The 14,594-nt window shown below is 45.3% G+C and overlaps 2 protein-coding genes across 2 annotated transcripts; one reads left to right on the plus strand and one right to left on the minus strand.

Moving 5' to 3' along the window:
• The first annotated feature begins 767 nt into the window (after positions 1–767).
• On the plus strand, positions 768–6,502 carry LOC123088386 (uncharacterized). The gene is made up of 2 exons (XM_044510583.1): positions 768–1,136; positions 5,152–6,502. The coding sequence occupies exons 1-2, from the start codon at positions 1,019–1,021 to the stop codon at positions 6,258–6,260; spliced, it is 1,227 nt and encodes a 408-aa protein (XP_044366518.1). The 5' UTR covers positions 768–1,018; the 3' UTR covers positions 6,261–6,502.
• A 438-nt stretch (positions 6,503–6,940) lies between these two features.
• LOC123088388 (uncharacterized) lies at positions 6,941–9,278 on the minus strand. The gene is made up of 2 exons (XM_044510584.1): positions 9,101–9,278; positions 6,941–8,470 (listed from the first exon to the last, which is right to left on the minus strand). The coding sequence occupies exons 1-2, from the start codon at positions 9,181–9,183 to the stop codon at positions 7,240–7,242; spliced, it is 1,314 nt and encodes a 437-aa protein (XP_044366519.1). The 5' UTR covers positions 9,184–9,278; the 3' UTR covers positions 6,941–7,239.
• Between the last annotated feature and the right edge of the window lie 5,316 nt (positions 9,279–14,594).

Consider the following 14,594-nt stretch of genomic DNA (forward strand, 5'->3'; position numbering starts at 1 on the left):
GCTGGGAGAGAAACAGGTTTCGATGGGAAGAAGACACATCCTTATGGATTGTGTCATGGATGTCGGATCACCGATATTCCCTCGCATGCGGTGCCTATCCTTGGCATAGAGCGGATATCACCGTCGTTGGCATCACCCACTTTGCTATCATCAGCAAGGACGACACATAGGACAAAGAGGAGAGGTCGGGTGACGAGTGTTGCATGGTTATGGAGGTCACAACTGTCATTCTCAAGCCAAAGGGAAATTCAGTAGAGGGGTCTTGGTTGATAGGGAGAAACATGAATAAAAATATGGGTGAACAACTACAAGAATACTAGGAGAACATCGAGTACCTCATGCCGACATCCTGTGTCTAGGAGTGGAGCCACGGGTGTCTGGTCAGTGAGGGAAGGTCATTGGCATCTGATGGTTCACTATTTGTATGCAGGAATCATGGCCGGTTAGAGCATGTTGCATGATGTCTTTCGTCTCCTTGTTGGGAGCACCTCACATTGACTCCCTGGCGTTTGCTCGCTCCAGTGAGCAAACTGACCAAAACGCACAATTCTGATCCTACACGCTTTTTTGGGAGCGGTAGGGTGAGAAGTGGGCCCACCACGTGGGAGAGGGCGGGGCAATTTAAACGTGAGGACGGGGGGTCTTGTTGTCGTATGCAGGCTCACATAATAATCTACGGGTAAATCTTTTCTATAACGAACAAACCCACACGCCACTCTCCTCTCTCCTCTCTTTCTCTCTCTCCCTCCCCCCCCCTCTCTCTCTCGTCACGCACGTTCCCCCTTCCCCTCGACATCCACGTCGACTACGCTTGAACCGCCCATGATTGAGCGGTGGATGATGCGTTGAGACAACCGCGTGGGCTCCTACTGTGTTTCCATCCACATCTGAAGTCCTAGGTGTGGGCAACCAACCGCATCCAGATTTGGAGTCACCGCAGTTGGGCGACCAACTACATCCAGATCTGGAGTCCTAGGTGTGGGCGACAGCCATTTTTCCCAGATCTGGAGCCAACATCATGATTGGCGATGAAGGAAAGCGGCATACTGTCTCCGATGGCCACGTCTTACCACGACTGGCATCGGAGAAGGTAGTTGTTGCCTCCACTTCGCCCTCTGCTATCAACATTGAAGAAGGTATGGGAAGAACTCGCACTATTTTTTCTAGAAAAATTAAGGTAAAAATTAGTTGATCTCTGAGTTGTGTTTATTTTACTTAATTGAGGGAAAACACTAGACTTGTATATTACCATAGACTGATTGCAATCATTAGACAGAGGGGCATTAAGTATTGACGGGACACCAATTCCCTCAAAAAAAAGAAGTATTGATGGGACACTAGCCAACATCCCAAAGCCACTGTGGAGATTGGAATTCATGCTCCACATTGTTAGCAGAAATAGCACAAATGGTGTTACACTCAGCGCCTTTATAAGTTTACACAATTGTGTAGCCAGTGAGCCAGTAGCAACCTCCAGCCAAAGACCTTAACCTTCTCTGGAACCTTAGCTCTCCAAATCACATCCCAAATACTCCAATTATATGTCACACTTGAAGAGCTAGAAGCAGGGGAATTGTACCTGAATTTGAGTTGGGTGGCAAGTTTATAAGAACGTCATCCATCACGTAGAAGGGTGATTTATACCAAATATCTCCTCTAATCAAAATCAGAAAATAGCCTATGGACCAGGTTATTATTGCATTCATTTTTATCGAGATAATCAACTAGTTTACCCACCTCAACCTTGAGTTTCTAGCGAATTTGGCAACCTAAGGCCATACTGTCTCAGAATCCAGTTGTCTCTCTGAATCTGAATTTTTCGTCCATTCACTATATGCCAGATGATGCCTTCCTTGAGTATCTTAACTCCAAGCCGAGGATGCCTACGAGGAAATGACCATGTCCAGAATATCCCACAACGATAATTCTGATTTCAAGACTCTCGAACATAAACTATCTGGCTTGTGAATCAGTCTCCGCCCTTGCCTTGCCAAGAGAGCTTGGTTAAACATATGCATATCCTAGAATCCTAGAACACCTCCTCTCTTTTGTTTTATAAGTTGGTACCAGGAGAGCCAATGGACTTGTGATGTCCTTACTCATCGCCCCACCTAAAGTCCCAGATAAAATTTTCATACTTATCACAAAAGCCCAAGGACATTTGAACAATCTAAAGAAGTAATTGGGAAGCACTTGAACCACTTACTTGATCAAGACCCCTTTAGCTGCATGGGTCATATACTTTTCAATCCAGTCCTTGCACATTTTTGTGAACCTTTCCATGATTGACTAAAATTCGAGGCAAACATCCTACCTTCTAGGGTTGGTAAACCCAAATATTTACTCTCAAAAGTGGAAGCCACAACACCAAGGGTGACCTTTATCTCTTACTGGACATGGGGCGAGCAGTGTTCACTAAATAATAAAGAGCATTTAGCTGGGCTAAGAAGCTATCATGTACACCTTTGAAATAGATTTGGAGTGTTCTTCACTACCCTCACCTCTCTTCATACGGCCTTGAAGAACAAAAGGCTGTCATCAATAAGGATTAGTTTAGAGACACCAAGGCTCCCTCAGCAATTTTGATAGGCATTAACCTCCCTTCCAAGACCTGCTTTCTTAAGATGCTTTCTCGACCATCCGCAACCAATAAGATAGTGCATTCAGTATGTGACTATAATATTCCTTCTCAGCCAGTGAGTACTGCTTATCATGGACCCAAAATCTTTCATGTCCAGGACCAAACATCCTGTTGCAGCACTCCCAGCTTAGTGCAGTCATCGGCCAGGGATTTCAGTAGTCCCCTCCGGCGACGATTATCTTTCCCATATCTACTCATACCGAAAGGATTTCACGTTGCTATGCACCTTGGTCTGCCTCCGTATTGCAGCCATAGAGGAAAGTGGTTGGAGCATATGTGTGTACCATTGTTCACTCTGAATAAATCACACCAACCCAACGATGCAATTGCACTTTCAACCCAACGGTCACATTGCTTTTGCCATACTGTTTATTATCGTATGTCCAGGAAGGCCCCTTATAGCTCCAATTATGAAGATCACACTAGAACAAGGCTTCTCTGAAATTGGTATTTTTCTCTCGAATATCCAAGCTACTGAGAAGTGCTCATGTTGCCACATCGTCTCATAAAAATCACCTATCATCAAGTGTTCATGAGCATCTGGCTTTATTCTTTTGGGTAAACTCCAGATGTGACGTCTTCCTTACTCCTTAGGTTCACCATGTAGCCCGACACTTCGGGCCATGGGAATCATCATGAATTACTCCCTTCAGTCTATATTACTTGTCGCTCAGACGGATGTATCTAGCACTGAAATACATCTAGATACATCAGTTTGAGCGACAAGTAATATGGATCGGAGGTAGTAAGACATTGATGTACCTCAGGTCATATGACAGTCTTTTTTATTTTAGTTCATTTATCTCAAAACAACGCAACGCACCCTTGCCCTTACCATCATTCACAATACAATTCTGGCGGCCTAGCATCCACCTAAGATTATTGAAACTCTGTTCACATTGCTGAGTTTCAGAAAGTAAAACGATCATCAAGTGGTATATGTGTGCACGAGGAAAACTAGCTCTTCAACTATCCGGGACTGCCCGAGGCCCCAACAGTTCTAGATCAGGCGACTCATTTCTCCTGATAGGTGCTTCCTTATCACATGTCATTCATCGGCAACCAATGGGCCGATAGCTTCCTTACCGCCTAACACACCTATGTTGCTCATGCCACCTCCATTACCCTCACCTCATGCCTTCTTGTTTAGACCAGGACTCTTCTAACTAGGTGTCACCACAAACTCACTACCAGACTCACTATCATGTCCCATGCATTTACCCAACACCGCCTCGGTGTTCACCAGGGATTGGTCAACTTACTCCCCTGGCTTACCCTTGAGGCTATTCTTATCTTTGTGGTGCTTGGCTTTCGTGTTACTGGCTCCAGGGGTATGGGAGGAGCCTTGTTGAGGTTGACTTTGCCCACTTCATTTTCCTTGCTGGTTGCCGGACTCATGGAGGAGGCCTGACCTTGAATCACCTCCGCCCTCCGGGTTTAGCCCCGGCAAGGGAAGGAACCAAGTTGATGTCGAGTTCTACCCCCTTGATCTGAGTTGTACATACAAGCAGCTTTGGAGTGATTGCCGGTATCGTGGATGAGACCTTTCCCACCTCCTGCTGGAGTTGGGAACCCATGACAGTCATTGGTGGTGCAGGGGCCGACGCTAGTGTTAGCATAATCTTGATTGTTTTGTTTCAAACATGATGTAGTTGGTGCTTGCATGTCACGTGTCTTTATTTCTTTGGGGACTAACCAAAGTCATGTACTAGTAGGAGTTCACGTGTTTGAGTCAAGCTTGAGTTCAAATATGTAGTATACCATGTGATCTAGGTTAAGTCAATTTCCGTGTAGGACATGGTCTCGTGGGTTGGCCGAGTATATATATTCGCTGACCGGTGCCACGGTCCACAGTCAGACAGAGTTCTCCACCGTGCAAGGCTGCCCAGGATCATCTTCCTTGGCCCGCCATCATCCCCATTGGGGGTGACTTCCTCTGACGCGCTCATCGCACTTTTGTTCTTGTTAGCCTGACTCTGCCATGGATGATTTGGGGATCTGAGTGTATGTGTTTTTGGTGGATGCGCGATCCTGTTGTGTTTATACTATATGAACATATGAAATAGTTCAACGGTTTACCACTATCAGTGTAGAACAATATTAGAATTTCAATATTGCTTGCACTTTTTAATTTCAAATGTTGATGAAATTTATCACGTATCTGTGGGCCCCGAATAGAGGTGGAGACAAGAGCCAAACCTGTTGCGCAACATATATAAATAACATTCGGTGGAAAGAAAAATACAGAACTTGCCTTTTCTTTTCAAATGTTGATGAATTTTATCATGATCAAATTTTCTTGAGGCAGATGCACATTTCGATGGCAATATTGTAGTCTTTGCTCTACTGTGTATTATGTTTATAGTTTCTACAAACATTTTTATTGTGTTTGTATAATTATCATAGCTGTAGTAGTACCAATTTAATTAAAATAGTGATAGCAATTTATATTATATAGTTAACTCAAGTCCATTACTAAAATTGTTGTCCTTTCATGATCCTCAATGCAGAATTTGAAGTTGATATCATGCAAAACATCAACCGGAGCTCCAACACCCCCATCTCCGTGCACCGTGTTATGTTTGGACCCGAAGGCTGGGCGGACCTACCACATGGATTATTGCACTCCATCATTGTCCTGTTGGGTTCAACCCATGACCTTCTTGCATTCATCGCCACCTGCCCTAGCTGGTATGCCGCATTCATGTCAATCAATTCTACCTTAGGCGAGCTCTTCCCACCTGTTATTTTCCGGAACTGTGCCGACCAGACAAGCTCAGCTGGCTCTAACATTGGAAACACATGGGAGCTCATTGATCCTGTATATCCAAGTACTCTGTTGTGTCGCTTGACCCCTCCAAGTATTTTGGACAAAATGGCAGTCGTCAAATGTTCTTATGGTCATGCGATTTTCTGCAACGAGAGATCCCTTGTCATTATGGACGTGCTCACTGGCACTACAGTTGCAGCTCCACCTTTCCCATTGAGTCAACTGTGCTACAAAACCTTCATATCTCCAGAGGCGTCACCAGATTCATATCTATTTGTTAGCAGCCCGCACTGCCTGTACGCTTGGCGAGTTGGGAGCCCCTCTTGGTTGCACTGCGATTTTCTAAATGCACATTTGATCAAGGAGATGGTGTCCTTCAAAGGCCGGGTCATTATGAGGATGCGTCAAACACTATACACCGTGCATTTGGCACCTCAGTTTCATGTTGAGGTACTAAGAGTTGATTGCAGAGATTATATGGACCCGTACGTGCTTTCCGGAAATTTGGTGGCTTGTGAAGACACACTTCTCCTACTTGGTCGTAACGGGGAAGCCTTCTCTATTGACTTCTCAACTGAACCTGCAAAGTATGTGAGCGTGGAAGAGGAAGGCTTGAAGAAGTGGGCGTTCTTCTTTGGCGAGAAACGTAATAGACAGCCACGACTCTTAGTGAATCCAGAGAGAATGGGTTTAAGGGGTGGCCTTGTCTATCAGTTGGATGAAAATGCTCGGGTATTTTCATACCCAGTAGATGGCAACCAAAATGAGGAGTTGGAGTCAGAACCTTGTTTTGCGACGATCAATGCTTATCTTGCTCGCAATCCTACATCCTTTGCAGCTTGGGTATGAGATAGTGTCATTGCAGCACGCAATTGTCTTGTTGTCGTTGGCTGCACTTGGGGACTTTTTGTCGCTATGTTGCTTCTAGTTTCCGCTCCTTTGACGGAGTACATCAAGATTTGTAATAATCTTTGTTTGCCACCCAGTGTACCTTCCTGGAGGCAAAACTTGTGCTACATGTTGCTGTTTTCGCTGAACCTTGTTATTAACTCCCGTTTTGCATACAAGAGACAAGGGTTTGCATCATGAAACAATACTAGCTTCTTGGGTCTTCATATCACTCTTCAGCATTTTTTGTGTGCACCATGTCAGATGTGCATGGGCTTTTATTTTAGTTATGTGCTTTGTGTGGTCCATACATCTATTTGTAGCTTGATCTCCTTCCAAACAGAGATAATCAAATGCACGCAGAGCTGTTTGCTGAAGCTATGTTCAAATGCAGATCTGTTTGGTTTTCGATGTCTGCCTAGTTTTTGTTGGTGCGAAATATAAACTTTGTGATGAATGCATATATGCTGCTTATATGTTTGTTGGCTGAACTTGCAGTCTATATTAACCTGATGTCTATGGACTTGCATCCTCACTCTAATTCTTGGTGACCTTGCAACTCTCCATATATGCTGCCAAGCTATGTTATCAATATTCACATTTCCACCCAATGAGATTGTCATATGCTCAAGCACATCACATGAAAAATCAACAACCATAGTACAATTACTCTTAGCTACCTATGTATGAAAGGGAAGTTACAGGCCTATCCCATGTTATCAAGTGCCCAGGTACAAGAAAACTCCACAATCTGTAATAAATGAGAAATAAAACATATGGGTCCCTTGTAATTGCCGCAGAAAAAAAGAGGAAAGTACATAATCTGATAACTTAATCTACACTTCTGTTTGTAATGCAAGTTTCGAGACGAACATTCAATGAACTACTCATCCTGCGACTGCAACATTGTAGAATCCCCCCACCAAAGCTGTATCAGAAGCTAATCATCAACCGCACTCCCGGCCATAAGACCATCGCAGGACGTAACAAGGAAACGCGCAGGGAAGACCCAGGTTGACTCCAATTTCAGGTACCGTCTTCCAGTGTTGAAGAGCTGTGTCGAACGGTAATAGCATTTTTTCCATAGTTGGACTGCAGCACAAGGTTTTTCAGATTGATAACTTGGGAAGTATATGTGGTTGCTCCTTCCTCCCCATCCCTCCGGGTTCATGCACGGCAACGCCTCGCACCGCTCGTCAACGCTGATAAAGATGGCCCAGTTATCTAACTTGTTCACTTTCACCCACCTTGCCTTCTTGGTCATGGTGTCCAATGACTCAAGCTTGAAGGCCATGAACTGGAAGGCCTCCGAGCGCATCAGTCTTCCCGCCTCCACAAGTTTGATCAAGAGAAGCGTGTCACCACACACCACTAGCCATGCTTTTTCATTTGCCGAATAGAGATCTCCGGTTTTATCTTCCTCGAACACAACTTTAAACTTCTCAACAATGAGACTGGGTGACAAGTGAATGATGTAGAACCACCCGAAAGACCCTAGGGCATATGTCTTGCCCTTGAAGGCCACATTTTGTTCAATGGAAAAACGACCAACTTTAGGACTGTGTTTTGTCCATGAGTCGCTCCCGATGCGCCACAGGAACAGATAGGCTCCAGCACCAACAAGGAGATGCGAATCAGTGGATGCAACAGGGGCAGTTAAAGTGACATAGCTGATGCAAGTGAAGTGAACTGACTGGAGGGAAGGAGGACCAACCTTAGTGCCACTTAACGGATTAACAATATGGAACCCATTGTTGTCGTAGAAGATGAGCTGACCATGGGAGTAGCGCACAAAGGTCATGCTTCTGAGGTCACTCAAGGAAAGAAAACCGCGAGAGGATGAGGTGGCAGCAGGGTCAGCCAATCTCCATGTGCATTTGTGGAATAAGATCCAACAGTTATGCGAGAGAGTCTGTCCACCGTTGGTACGGTGATTGGGGTGGAGGAGCAGAGGCTGGACAGAGGACCTGTGCGCTGAGAAGAGATCGCACCAATGACGACAAGTGGTACCGAAGGCGAGGAGGTCACGGAACGAGCGTAGTAGAGCGACAATGGGTCGGAGCAGGTCGTCCGGGAGCTCTGCCCATCCTTGTGGCCGAGATGAAGCAAAGAGTGAGGAGGCAGAAGCAGAACATGTCCTGTTGGCCATTACTTGCACGACGGCGCTCTCCCTGTTCGACACAAAATTCAAGAAAAAAGTTAGGCATGTGAAACAAGGTATATAACTGTATAAAATAGAACATGAGTTAGCAAGATGAGCTACCAAGATTCTAAAAAACATGACTGGTGCGTCTCGTTACTCGTTAGGACATCAACGCGACACTAGGTTACCATCATACACTGAACTGAACAGAGGTACTAATCGCATTGAGTTGTCACTCCCGAGAAGCTCAGAATAAGATCAACAATGATGAAGGCAGGTATATAAATTTTATGGGGAAGTTAGATAGACAGGTTGTTGAAGTTTCAAATAGATCTTTGTTCATACAGATTACACACCACAATCGCCTAGTAAGTATTTCTCAAACTAATACTGTATCTGGCGAGTGTTGATACTGACTGAAAAATTAAAGCAGAGCACATATGATTTTCCTAGCAAATTGACAATTACTGACGGACATCTAAAGCAGGGAAAGTCTCAATCTGGATTGTTCTTCTTCTTTGAGAATAAGCAGAATCCATCTATGCCTTAATCTTGCAGATGCAGGCGGATCTGATGCAAGATCCGCAGGTGAACAGAAACAGGATGGGACGCAGAAAGAAGGAGGCGTACAGGGCGAGGTAGGGGTTGGGGGTATTACGTGAGCGACGAGGACGAGGAAGCAGCGGCCGCCGGCGCCGAGGAAGATGGATGCGCGTCGATCTCCCGCGGCTGCGCCTCCATGTGCGCCGCCGATTCTTCTAGCTCTCGGATGAGCAGCGCAGCCTTCAGAACTCTCGGATAACGCCGGCCCGGCCTAGTCCAGGGATAATGGGCCGAACATGGGTAAGAGATTCCTACCTGCTCTATGTGGCTGTGTGTTTTAAGGCCAACTGCAACAGACGTCCGCTTTGTTCGGAGTCTGTCTGTTTGAGTTGGCAAAGCATCCGTTTGTGGTGGTCTCATCCGACGACCCGTCACATTTGGTAAAAACATTCAGATTTAAACTAAAATTCAAAAAAAATAAAAGATAATTTAAACGATAACTATATATTACATCAATGTCCAAAAGTCATGCATCAAACTTAAACTTAAAATTATTAGAAAAAAGAACAAGCCTTCACCGCCGTCTTCACTCCATGGAGTCGCCACCGTCTTGGCTGCCATCTTCCTCATCCACGCTGGGGTCAACGAAGGGAGGCGGCTGCCACAGGTGCCCTGGTGGCACCTATGGCGGCTGCATTGCAGGGGCACGGAGGTGGTGGCATGTGGGGCCATGATCATGTGTCGGTGCCAACCAACACGGCCGACGCAGACAACAACTCTGGCGTGCACGACAAGGTCGAAGTCCACGACCAGGACTGGCCCACCACAACCGAGTTCCACTTGGGTTCCGCGTCTTCTGCCTCCTCCAGCTCGGGGATGACGACATCCCCGGCGGCCGAAAGCATGATCTGCACCTCCAAGCCATCCCACTAGGCGTTCTCAAACTTCATCGCTAAGTCCATCATGGCCCTCCTCACCCAGCTGCTCCTCGCCATCCTCGACCATCATGAGCTAATGTGCATCTGGTGGTGGTGGGGGTGACAAGAGCGCATGCCCGCTCAGTCGTGCCCTAAAGTGCGGACGGGGAGGGCTTGGAGGACACCGTGTCCTAGAATGTGACTGCGCTAGGCTAGGATGGGCGACAAAAAAGGTCTGCTGGCACACGTCATGCTCATCCCAGAACCAAGTGACCCAAATTGAGGACGTGCCGGTGTACCTGGGATCATCGATGAGATTCGGTGGCAACAAGACACGGGGGTGGTTTATCTCGAGGAGCCGCATACAACGGGTCACCGGAATGGCCGACACTGGCACCCGATCTGGGCTCATGTGCCAGCCGGTCGGCAGGTGGGCGTCCGACCACGACAACAGGGTGGAGGTATCCCAGTAGCGTCGGCACACCTCTACCTTCACATATGGGTGGATCAGTGTCCCGTCGGTGCGCCGAGCGATGGTGAAGCCAGCGGCGGCGCGCGGGCCTGAAGAAGATGATGCATAAGTATCGTGCTTCCCCGGCTTGGCCATGGCCGCCTGATGACATGGTCTAGGGTCGCTCAGGGTTCAAGGGGGGCAGGACGAGTGTGAAAGCAGGAAGATGCCATGGGGACGAGGATGTGGACGACTGGTCCACATCTTCATCATTAAAAAAGACACTTGGGTTGCGGTTCACTGTCCCACGCGTGCAACGTAAATGTAGGTGGTGGGAAGTGGTTGGGGGGCCGACATGCAGGACTGGGCAGACGATGAGAAGATGCGTGTGTGTCCGTCCATTGTCCGGATTGATGCAAATCTAGCCCATATTTCATCTGGATTTGGGTCAAGACGGACACGATGTGGACAAGATTCGGTCTTGCTCCAGCGCGTTGGGCCGTCCCATTTGTCTGTTTCAACCTAAACGGACAGAGCCAGACCAAATGGGGTCGCCTGTTGGAGTTGGCCTATGGGGCGTTCGGCTTGGATTCCCAGGTTGTTCCGCTATGAGAAGATGTGGGAGACTCGTGATAAATTTGATGGGTTCATCGAGGAAGCTTGGTCGGGTCGGGGTGTCGGATGTGCAGAAGAACTTGGAGGAAATTTCAGAAGAGAAAGATGGAGGGAGGGGGAGAGAGGTGGAGGGGGAGAGGACATGACGAGGTGGGGCTAGGGGATATTACGTCGGCGAGGACGAGTCTGCATCGGCCTATGACGTCGAGGAAGAAGGATGTGCATGATCTCCCGTGGCTGCGCCTCAATGCATGCCGCTGTTTCTTCCAGCTCTCCGACGAGTACCATAGACGTAAACGACAATTCCTAAATGGCGCCTTAAGCGCCCGTTCCTTCTATTTCCGCAATGGGCGCACGCCTTCTCCTCCGCGTGGGCCGGCCCATCTTCATTCTTTTTCTATTTTAGAAGACCAAAACTGCGTGCGAGGGCTTGGTTTAGACCGCCGTTCTTGCTTCCATGTACACGCTCCACTAACCACCCGGCCACCTCACCTTTTTGTATTTACTTAGAGCTTTTTCCCTCTTTTTTTCTTTTTTTTTCTTATTTCTTGGAACGGTCCTGTTCGGGTTATTTCTTGGAATGGTTTTGTTCATTTATCACTTTTACCTTTTTTTCTTTTTCCTAAATGCATAATTTCTTTTTCAAATTTGTGATTTTTTTCAAATTCATGAATTTTTTTCCAAAATTGATCAATTTTTTCCAAATTTATGAACTTTTTTTTTCAAAATTGATGATCATTTTAAAAAACTTGCTAATTTCGTTTCAAAACCAATGAACTTTCTCCTGAAATTGATTTTTTTCAAAATTGATGAATTTTTTTCTGAAGCCGATAAAATTTTCTCCATTTTATGAACTCTGTTTTTCAAATTTGATGAACTTTTTTTGAAATACGTGAATATTTTTGAAGTCTGTGAAATTTTATTAATGTGCATTTCTCAATTCATGATTTTTTTCGATTCTTTCTGAATTTTTGTTATTTTTTTCAAAAGTTAATGGTTGACCGTGCAACTGGTCAATTGCCAATCGGTCAACCGTGATCGAGCGAATGAGGCGTCATGGGCGAGCAAACGAGGCGACCTGGGCCAGCCCAGTTTGCGGGCATGTGGGCGCTACCTCCCCTAGCCGGCGTTTAAGGCGCCGCTAGGAGGTCCCGCCGTAAACCAATTATTTTCCAACCTCGACATTTCCTTCTTCAGGTTAGAACACGGTCCGGCCCAGCCCAGGGATGATAGACTAGGCCATTCTTATTTTAGCTTTGGGCAACAGGTTCTCCTACGAAAAAATCAAGCTGAAAATAGCTATTTGAAATCGGCCATTTTCAGTGAAGTTGAATATGCATTCGGGCCATTTCAGTGCAATTGCCTGATGCACTTTCAAGTGTACTTCAGTGTGAACTAGCTTTGCCAATGAAGTTATTTCATAGGTGATTCGAAGCCAACTGAAACTGAGACAAACATGCATGAGCATGGCACGGTGGACACTTGCATATCACGCAACCCCTGTAAGCAACTTGACATATTGCGTTCAAAAACAAAACAGGAAACTTGACAATGGCAAAGTGCGACCCCAATTTTGTTCGCCTAAACTTGGAATGAGTACATGCTCCTGAGGGATCGCATGATGTGCCCCATTTGGTCCATTTTTGTGTTAGTCCGTCTAAGTTGGTCTCTGATTTCATATGTTCCATGCCTAGGACATGGGATGTCCAAACTCAGTAGCATATCTTATCCATGAATATAGAAGCGGTGCGGCAAACTCCAATAAGTCATATTCCACAAGGCAACTCTTGGGCATGTCAGGATGAGAAGACTGGGTGTTTGACTATCCGTTCAACATGTCATATGGTTGTCGAAACAAAGCTAAGATGAGAGGGGTGGCTTCAGGGAGCAATGGAAGCATTGAATCTTGAGAAGTAAGAAATTAGCTGGAAGGGCACCGGAAGGTAAATATACCTCCAAACCTTCGAAAGTACTATTCTGCTCCCGACCTCAAATGCACCCGCATGAACAGTAAAATTGAAAAAAATAGTTACAAAATTCAAAAAATCTGAATTTTTTTTTGTGAGAAACTTTGACAAATGTTTTGTACGCTTGCAAAATTTCAGCACAAATGACATTCATGGAAGGCGTGGCGAAAAAAAACAAAATCGTCACTCCAAAATGTGTTCAAAGCTAGCAATTTTTGGAACATCGATTTTGTTTTTTTGCCACAACTTCCACGGATGTTATTTTGTGCTGAAATTGGCAAGCAGGCAAAATATTTGTCAAAGTTTACCGTAAAAAAAATTCAGAATTTTTTGAATTTTTTTACTATTTTTCTGATTTTATTGTTCATGAGGGAGCATTTGAGCTCGGGAGCATATACTCCATGTTCCCAAACCTTGCATTTTTTGCATGACATTTTGCTCACTACCGACTAGCGAGGAAAGAGTCTGCAAGCACATACCACCTTCAGTTGTGTGCCTGATCCACATTGAGTGACATGCTCTCCTCGATTGCAATTTGGCAAGTGTGTGGGTGCTCCGTGAGGAAGATATCACTCTTCCTCTATTTGGTGATGAAACTCCAGATGCTAAGTGGTTGTTGTTTGAACTATGTAATTTCCTACACAATGAACTCTTTGTGGAAGTGTTGGTGACCCCATGAGCTATTTGGTAGGGACGACATTGAGCAATTCATGAGAAGGAATTCCAAAGTCCATTATCTACAAAATTGTTTACTAGCGGGTAATTTTTGTAGGGTACAACAATTGTTTTTATTGCCCAATGAGGTTAATAGGAATTGTTACAATGTCATGAGGCTCCAAGAGCCAAACATGTCTTCCAATATCTGAAGACATGAGAAAATTTAGCTGGATTATCTACTTGAAAATTCCTCCTCCTGCTTTCATGAATGAAATTGCAACCTTTTTATTAGCGGGTACTTTGTGCACCAATTCCAACTCAGTTTATTTCAACTTTTTAAGGAAAGTTGATAAGCTTTATTGATCAAGGATTTTTACGGGAACTATTACATGATCGGGGTATCAAGTCATAGATGGCGCCCCACATCCAAAGATAGAGCAAACTTAGCTAAGTTTTGAGTTTCAAAATTACAACTTATTTTCTCAAAGCAAACTCATAAGAAATAAATGATCGAGACAATGTTTGAATCTCTCTAATGATGGATCTATACCTTCCCAGTGCGCCTTCAGATATATCTTGTACCACCATCTTGCAATCATAAGTTATATATAAAGATCAAGTAATACTAGTCTTGCGCTAGTGCAAGAGCTTCCCTGCATGCAAAAAAAATCCCCAGCATGGTCGAGTCAGAGACACCTCTGAAAACAATTACTGATGCGCCTAGGTAATTTCATCCACTATCACGTCATATGGCGCCAAGGTCTTGCACTGGTTCAACTCAGCAATCCATTCAACTCTAATAAGTACGAGTTAAGGAATCCGTTAGTCGATTAAAGGATGTTCTCATGAATTGTTTTCCTCCTTGCATACCAAATTTAGATATATTAAAACTGAGGACCCTCCCAGCCCTCTCAGGCCATCAGCATTTCTAATCGTTGGATCGTCATTTTAGTCGTTTTTAACCATCGAATTTGTTCTTAATTGCACCCAAATCACGCGTGC

The sequence above is a fragment of the Triticum aestivum genome, chromosome 4A (genome assembly GCF_018294505.1).
Source record: "Triticum aestivum cultivar Chinese Spring chromosome 4A, IWGSC CS RefSeq v2.1, whole genome shotgun sequence".
Taxonomy (NCBI): Eukaryota; Viridiplantae; Streptophyta; class Magnoliopsida; order Poales; family Poaceae; genus Triticum; species Triticum aestivum.

Coding starts and splice junctions, on each gene's coding strand:
- LOC123088388 (XM_044510584.1), bottom strand. CDS start 9,183: ATGGAGGCGCAGCCGCGGGAGATCGACGCGCATCCATCTTCCTCGGCG. Junction 8,471..9,100: donor TCCTCGTCCTCGTCGCTCAC/GTAATACCCCCA, acceptor TGTGTCGAACAG/GGAGAGCGCCGTCGTGCAAG.
- LOC123088386 (XM_044510583.1), top strand. CDS start 1,019: ATGATTGGCGATGAAGGAAAGCGGCATACTGTCTCCGATGGCCACGTC. Junction 1,137..5,151: donor TGCTATCAACATTGAAGAAG/GTATGGGAAGAA, acceptor TCCTCAATGCAG/AATTTGAAGTTGATATCATG.